This window comes from Merops nubicus, unplaced genomic scaffold (assembly GCF_000691845.1).
Source record: "Merops nubicus isolate BGI_N331 unplaced genomic scaffold, ASM69184v1 scaffold4993, whole genome shotgun sequence".
NCBI lineage: Eukaryota > Metazoa > Chordata > Aves > Coraciiformes > Meropidae > Merops > Merops nubicus.
Window position 1 is genome coordinate 2,302 of NW_008596766.1, and position 8,613 is coordinate 10,914.

Genomic DNA, 8,613 nt, shown 5'->3' on the forward strand with positions numbered 1-8,613 from the left:
GGTGGGCGCTCCAGTTCTTCCCCGGTGACCTCCAGCGGCGGGACACCCTCTCCTCTCAACCCCCTGCTCTCTCCATCCTGCTCCCCTCCTGCGTTTCACTTGGCGGCGAGCGCCCTCGGCGTCGCGTGCCCCGAGACCTACCTGCACCACCTCAACCTGCCCCTCTACTACAAGATCTGTCCCACCAGCCTCTTAAGGCAGCAGCCTCTCCTCTTCCCAGACAAACTGGGAGGCACCAACCCTCATCTTTTACCCCACTTGATGGTGGACGTGCCCAAACTCTCTTCCCTCGGCGTGGCCAACCTGAAAACTCCTAAAGCCGAAGACTTGAACGCGCAGTGTCTCCAAGCCCCCGGCTCTGCCAGTCAAATGCTGTATGGATTGCATCCATCTGGAAACATTTTCCCATCAAATCCCATTGCTCGGGAAGCACTTAATTGTTCTTTACATCCTCCATATGGCTTGTATGGCTACAACTTCTCCGTGCCATCCAGACTGATGAGTGCAGCGAGCCATTTCAAAGCGAGCGACAGCGTCCCGGTTTCTTTGAGAGATGGCAGATGTCATCACTCTAACTGGCACCCCACAATTAACCACTGCCTTTAGTGGGGTTCTCTAGGATTTCTAAGCCTCGAGAAGTAAAGCAACCCTTCCTTTCCTTCATACCCAAGGGCTTGCTCCACGTACAGGTCTACGGGGTTAACTCTTTTGTGTGTGTGTGTTGTTGGGAGGATCTGGGAGCGTGGAGGGGCTGGGGTGATCCACAGCAAGGTGATGTTTGTCACCTTTTGGTGATATTTATGTCCCAGTTGTAGGTTAAGAGCAAAGTGTGAAGTCACCTTTTTCCTATTTGCACTCTGAAGTGGGAAGTTTCTACAAGTGTTTTCCTGAAACTCTCTAGCTTGCCTTTAATTAGCTCAAAGCTCCGCCGAGCTTCTGCTCACCCCACCCGAGGTTGGCCACTCAAAAGGGACAATTCAAGACCTCGAGTCAGCAAAGGAACCATATTCAGCACGTTCTCAAGCTCCCTTGGCTCTAATGGATCCTAATTAACAACATGAAAGTCCCCTCTGCTCCAGGACTTGGTTATCAGAGTGGGGATGTAAACCCAAGCGTGTGCTGCCGAGGTAAAGAAAGGCAGGATAAAAGATGGACACGTTCCTACCTTGTGGGGATGAGAAAAAATGGAGCCTGGGGTGCCCCAAGGGCCCTCTTCTCCACGGTCCTGCCTGGGGGATCTCCAGGAGGTGGTAGCAGCAGAGCAGCCCTGATGGCATGGGGGGAAGGAACGGGGACTGGAGGGTCACCTCTCCCCCAGGGTGAGATGGCTCCGTGCTGGAAGATGCTTCTCAGAGAGCTGTGTGGGGTGAAACACCTCCAGGAACACGACAGGACGTTGCTCCTACCCAACTCTTTCAGCCCTGGTGGACACAGAAGATCCACCTGGGGTGGCATCTGCCAGCCTGGGCCTGAGGGAAGGGGCAGGGATGCTCCTGACTCAATCCCATGGAGAACACGGATCCTTCCCGGACACTTACAGCTCCATGGGCCCCAAAATGGGCTTTTCAATTCCTTCCAGAAGCCCTGTTTGTTTTATTATAACCTGTGGATATTCTTGTTATTCCTGTAAATAATCTCTAGCTCCCAAGGGCACAATATAACTCACTATACATCAGGGCAGAGGTTTTATTCTTTATTTGATCGATGCTCAGTCCCTGCCTGGAGCCAATTTCACTATTTGATCTATGACAAGAGAGTTGAAAATAATTCTTGATGGGGACTGGCCACATTTTGGGGTTAAGATGAGAGAATTGTGGACTTACAAACCTAACAGCACCTCACAGGGATCAGGAGCAGGTTTAAGAATCAAGGTTGGTCTCAGGGTTCTGGTTTTGTTTTCATCCTTCACAGACAACAAATTAAAGAGCAGCAATATCCAAAGTTGCTGCAATAACAAAGTCCCACATTTACTTTTGTGAGACTTTGCTAAAAATCAGACATCTTTTTCCCTAATTTAGCTGCTTTGAGAGTTCACAGAGCCCCAGCAACACCAGGAAGAAACCGTGGGCCCTGCTTGCCTTGCTAAATGGTCTGGACAGCTGTAAAAATGAACAAAGCTGCTTTTTTGGGGGCTGTTTCTTAGCAGTTTATCTCATTTTTATTATAAAAAGACCTTTTCATTCAAGAGTCCTTATTTCTAAGCCCTCCCTCATCACCAGTGGTGCTGAGTTCCCATGGATGAGCCCATGGGGGGTGCTGGGGTGGGCTCAGCCCCACACAGCAGAGCTCTGCTCCCCCGTGGGGTACTCCCCAAGCACCAGCCCCCACATGTGGTTGCACTTTTGGGGAGCTGGAAGGTTCTTCCAGACCAGCCACGGATTCATGGGCGGATCCAATGGGTAGCTTCCAATTTTCCAAATATTTGCAGTTGCATAAGAGATTCCAGAGTTGCTGGCCACGAGCTGGTGATCCAGCAAATCAGTGTTTGCCTAGTGAAAAGTGTGACTGACAGGGAGCAGAAGAGATATTTTCAGTACAGACAGTTTTACAGCAGTAGATATTTCAGTAGAAGGCAGATAAATTCCATCTACTGCAGCAGAGCAAGTTCTGCCTTTGATGGGACCCACCTCTTGCCTTCTCAGAGTGCTTGCAGATGGACTTGAGACTTCCCAGAGCTGCTTGCTCATTCTGGGCCTTTTGGCATAAGATACACAGCCAGGACTTGGGTGATGTGCTCCCACAGCAACCTTCAGCCAATCCTGGTGGAACTGGGTTGGGTTTCCATCTGCCTGGTCCTGCAGGAGCCTGATTTTTGCTGCTCTTCCTGCTCACAGCCACGTGGAAAGCACATCCAAAGCCTGGTGATGCCAGGGATGGGTGATTCCAGCTCCTGTGTCCCTTGGGTGCCCACACCAAGCTCTAGGGAGAAGGATGCAACACCCATCAGCATGGGCAAGGCAGACCTAGAAATACCAACCAGCTCCATAACAGCACAGGACACAGATCTGGGATATCTGAGGTTAATTTCTATTTCCTTCACCTTTATCTCCTGATTTTACCCTTTAAAAAAATCACTGTAGAGAATGAAAAAATGCTGGGGATAATTTCAGGCAGTGTAGCTCTGTCTTGATGCCCCCACGGTCACCTCAGACCTGGGAGAGTTTTTCCATACTCACAACTGGTGATTCAACCAACTCACTGATCCCATCACAGAGATGGTTCTGCTTATAGGGGAAAAGCTGTGCCCAAAATAGTGGCTAACCTGCCTGCTGCTTTCTAAGGGCACTTTGGAGAGCAGCTTCTGATGGAGATGAGTGGCAGAACTCAAGAGGAAGTCAGGATAAAAAATTCATTAGCTATTCAAGGGGAAATTGGGGGAATTGAGGTCAACGTTTCAAGCACGACCACGCATCTGTAAATATAAATACTTCACATGCTGCTTTGTACTTCCTCCCATTAACATCAGTTGGAAACCTGAGGCAATTGCAAAAGTTCAACTTTTTTTTGGCTTAGGGAGCGAGTACAAACAAAAACGTCACATTGTGAGGCTATTTTTAAATGGGAGCAGGGAAAATAAGCAAAGAGGTCCTTTTCAGATTAAAATTGCCTAATCAACTTCACTATTAGTCAGATTTTTTCCCCCCAAGAGGAGTTTGAATTTACTTGGGAATAGCTGATCCTATTTCTAGCCAAATGTGGCCATATAAAGGGTTCATACTCACTGGGACAGGGGTTGGGCTCGCTGCTCAGACACTGGGGGGCTGATTTCAAAATCAAGGAGGAGAATTCCCCCTCAAAGTTTTTAATCCAAGTGCAGTTTGTTATCCAGTTTCACTCCAAATTAATATCTCTGTTGGAGAAGCCAAATGTGTAGGGGGAGGGTCGGCTGCAGCTTTCTCTGATCGAAATCCCTCGGCCTCCATTTGATCTGCTGAGGTTTGGTCTGTAATTAGATGATAATTTGTATCACAATTAAGCAAAGCAAACGAGGATTGGCTGGCAAGATAGAGCAGAACCAATAAGCACCCAGAACATTTGAAATGCCTCCAGTCTGCCAACGATCTCCATGTGTGGTGGGGCTGGGGAGAGGGGGGACATGAGGTTCCAATAAAGCTGCAGAAAGGGAAAAGGCTGGTATCAGTTCCTACAAAAAAAGTCTCAAATGCTCATGTTTACAAATTTGTATTGCACATTAATATGTAAACACACACTATTGGAAACAGATGCCTCCACAATATTGACGTGTCCCTTCAGCTCAGCCCTGGGTGGGTGTGTGTGTCTCCCAGCACACCCAGAATCTGCTGGGGCTCTCTAAATCTGGCTCTGAAAGCTAAAGAAGAGCTGCAGCATCCAAAGGCATCATTTTAACATCGTTCCTCTGTGTTTACATGCTGAATGCCATGATTTTCTTCAGCTCCATGCCATTCATTGGCACCAAAGCATCACCCAACCACTGCAGAGCCCCATCCACCCCAGCTCGGTGCCCTCTGTGCTCCACCACAGCCACCAGTGCTGGAAAACCACCTTTTAAACCCAAAAGAGTTCTTTTCCACAGAGTAAATCTGCAAGGAAAAAGAAAACCCACCTGCCTCACAAGGCAAACAAACGCTCCTGACTCGTTAATCACTTTTTCTTTGACCCCTTCATTTGCACTTTTGGCTGTGAGCTCCAGGCAGCGTTTTTGGGGCTCGGCTGGGTCCCCGCGGAGTTAAAGCTGGGGTCAGACAGCCCAGGAGCAGCCCTGGAGCCTGGAGGGAGCTCCGTTGGCTGCAAGGACTTTTGCAGATGTTGAGTGTTGCACCACAAGCTGTTCCTGCTTACCCAAGCTCGTGGGGTTTGATTTTTGCAGTTATTTATAAGCCAGTTTCTCCTCTGTCCCTTCGGTGACGTTCACAAGGAGGACCTGTCTGCTTCCACACCTCAAACCATTTCCTCCCAGTTTCCCTTTCCTCAAGGATTGAGTTTTAAGTTTATTGTAGCAATTAAGCACAAGAAGCAGGGCAGGGTTTGTGAAGGGCTCCCTGAGCTTGTAAATCAAATGACACGAAGCAGCAACTAAAAATTAAAGAGTTTTATGGGGAGGGAAACACCAACGACAAGGAGGAACCCCCAGGAAAAGCAGGATAGAGGCAGAACCCCCAGGATTTGCTGGATAGAGGCAGACCCTGAACAAAACCAGGGATGGGGGAAGGGGCTCAGGGTGGCTTCTAGCTCTCTGATGCCTGAAGAGATATTAGATGCACTAAAGAGGTTTTCAGCTATTTTCTCTCATTTTAAAAGCCTCCCCCTTTCAGGTTTGGAGAGAACAGCTTGTTGGAGAAATTCACTTTTTCCTTCTCCAGTTCTCAGCTCTGAGCTGGGTCCCAGCTCCAACAATTTCCTCCAGGGCCCTGCCCAGCAGCTGGGAGCACTTAGCAGCTCATCCACCCTGTCGGGCTCACCTGCCTGAGCCAGCTCTGACAGGTCCATCTGCTTCCAGTCAGGCCTGCAAATAAAACCTCCACTCCAGAAGGAAGAAGAGTAATGGACTTGTAGAGTTATTTAGAGTTCCTCTTGCTGTTACTCAGAGGATGCTCCAGGGGTGGATGCTGCCTTCTGCTCTGGCTGCTGGTCCATCAGAGCGAGTTGCTGCTTCTCATCACCATGGACCAGCAGCCTGAAAGCAGCAGAAAGACCCTTTTTAGGCAGGTTTAGGAGTGGATGCTCAGTGCTGTTGCCCTCCTCAGGAAGGTTTCAGATATATGAGCCTAAGAACCAGCTGGCATCACCATGGGAGGGACCACGATACCTGTTTGGATGGTTGGATGCTGCTCTGGCTGTGGCCACCTCACTCCGAGCACTCGGTGGTTTTAACCATCATCTTCCATCAAATATTACTTTAAACACCTTGGAGATGCTGCTTTTGACAGGCTGTTAAATGCACTGCAGAAGTTTTGTGTATATTTAAGGCAGTTTGGTCAATTTTAGGGGTGGGATTGTGTTTCATGGGTGTCTCCAACACCAGGACAAAATGGAGCCATCCAGGAGGCTGAGCTGGTTCATCCTCAACCAGCACCACAATGCCCTCCACAGAAGCTGTTATATTAAACTTAAAAGCATAAATCCAGGTACAGAGCAGCATTTCAAGTGCTAAACTGTTCTTAAACCACTGTTAAAACTACAAATTCATCAGATGATGGAGTGCAAGGAGGGAAGGCAGACAGCTCAGGAGGCTCCTGCATACCCCAAAGCTGTGAGGCTGCTCCAAGACAAAACCTCCCCATCCCAAAGGCACCTTCCAGTGACTCAAGATCCCATGGTCTTTAATAAAACCCCCAATTACCAACAATTTTTCTTCCATGGAGTGAAAACCACGTTGACTACCCAGCTGCCCTGCTCAGCACGTGGGGGCACCACACATCTCCATTTACCAACACCACTTCTAGCTTCAGCCCTTCACCCAATTCTTCTTTTATCTCCATTAAAAGCCTTTCTGTAAAACTAATCAAAGTTGATAAGCCATTTCCTGCCTTGTATTTCTTCCAACGTTATCAATATTGCTAATAAAAATAGAGATTGAAACAATATGTTGTAATGTCCAGGATATAAGCCAGATTCTGCTGCAGCTCAAATAAAGATGAATTTGGCCTTTGGCTTTCATGAAAGCAGGAGAATGTCTCTATCAGGGCTACTCTAACAGATAACATCAGTCCCCTTTGCTTCACTTCTCAATACTACCAGAATTTAGGCTGGTAAAAGAAATATAACTCTTTTTCCTGGATATTTTCAAGATAAAATCAAAGGAAAATGAAGCCCCAAAATTCTTCTTCAACTGAAACAAACCCAAACATCTCAGAAGCTTTCACACTTTGAAAGTGCTGACACTTGCCCTGTGGGATGGTGGAACTGCAAATGAGGTCTTGAGGGAAGGGATGTTGAGGAGAGGACAAGGAAGAGCTCAGCTAGACCTGGCCAGGTCCAGTGCTTCATCCCTGCTGCCACTCCTCCTTCCCAGGTCTTCTGCTGACCATTTGCCCAAGAGAAAAGGATGTTATCATCACCAGCCAAGCTCCTCTCTCTGCTCCCACACCACACCCCAGAGACCCAAAGTGCCAGACAGCCAGAGGAGGAACAAATCCAGACACTCACCCACTGCAAAGGATGTGAAGAAGGGAGGAAGCTGGGCAAGGAACCATGCCATGGGAGATGGAATCAGCCAATGTCCAATTACGTAGTAATCTTCCACAGAAAGACTCATGATCTTGCTCTGTCACCCCAGGAACCTTCCATGAAGGTTCAGGGAACCCTTCCAATGACCAGAACCCACTGCCAGCAGGGTCAGCTCTTATAGAGGTGGCTTCTTGCCCCACCTCCAAGTTCATGCTGAAGGTGGGGGCACCTAGGGGTGATCTCCTCATCAGCTCCCACCCAAGGCTGGCCAGACTCTGGCTGAAAACCCATCAGGAGGGCTTTTCTTGCCCAATTGTGGACATGATCCATATGCCAACCCTCCTTCAGGGCTGGGGGTTTAACCCCAGCACTTCACCAAGCCAACATCCTTGATTTCTCACGTGGTTTTTGGTTAAATGGGTTTGGGTGGTGTTTGAAAGCAGCACATGCCAGTGTGGCCCTCTCCCCTTTGCCCACCTCTTCCTATCCCTTTGAAGACCCAAACTATGGAGAGTCAAGACTTCTTCAATATGTATGAAGGGTCCATTGAGGGTACATCCTATCAGCTGCTGACCTGAGGAGCGTGGTTGCCAGGTCTGGATGGGGAGACAACCACAGCTCCAACCTCGAGCTTCCCAAATGACCAAAAAGATCACTGAGTTTGAAATTGTTTTCCAGTCTCACTCATGCAGATGGAGTCACGGGCCATAAAAAGGAGGAATTTCACTGGGTAGGTCTCCTGGACACAGAACAGAGGATGGAAATGAGATCCAGCTCTGCTCAAGCCAGAGTTTTTTGGAGGAGACGGCGGGAACCTCTGGTAGCCATCACAGGGCAGGCTGGTGGGGCAGGGATGCTCCTGCACCTGCTGACAGCTCCCATCACCTCACATCCAACCCAGGCTCCTGGTGGGAAAACCCCCTCCAAAATTTGGAAGCTTCTTGGGCACGAATCCCTCCCCAGCCAGCTCCAGGGCTTGGAGGCAGCAGCGAGACCGGGTCGGTGTCCCCGCAGCAACCCAGCAGGTAAAAAACACAAAGAAGTGACTTTCAGCTCATTTTTCACTTTAAAAAACCCAATGAATCAAAGCATTTGGAGCAGTTTATTTGCAGTGATGGGGCTTGGTCAGTTCTGAGCTCAACATTTGTGCCCTGAGAGCCCCACTCCCCCCAGCACCAGCCCCTACACTTTAATTCTCCCTATTTTTTTTTTCCCCCTTTCTTAAAATAGGACACACCTGCAAGGAAGGGAAGTTTCTTCAAGACATTCCTGATCTGGAGCGTATTAAACTGATATTTTTGTTTTGTATTTTGGATGATTTGCTCCAGTGATAACATAATAGCATGATATTTTGCCTGGGACTGATTAAAACCTTTCTTTTGATCAGCGCAGCAGATTGAAGCAGTTGTTTATTACTGGACAAAGCTCTGAGAAGAAGATGGAGAGGAAAAAAAAAAAGGAAAA

The 8,613-nt window shown here is 48.5% G+C and overlaps 1 protein-coding gene across 1 annotated transcript; it reads left to right on the forward strand.

Moving 5' to 3' along the window:
- Window positions 1-3: 3 nt before the first annotated feature.
- On the forward strand, window positions 4-606 carry LOC103769283 (T-box transcription factor TBX22-like; the record flags this gene model as incomplete). The annotated part of the gene is made up of 1 exon (XM_008936466.1): window positions 4-606. A coding segment is annotated over one exon (603 nt), but the record flags the coding sequence as incomplete, so codon positions are not given.
- Between the last annotated feature and the right edge of the window lie 8,007 nt (window positions 607-8,613).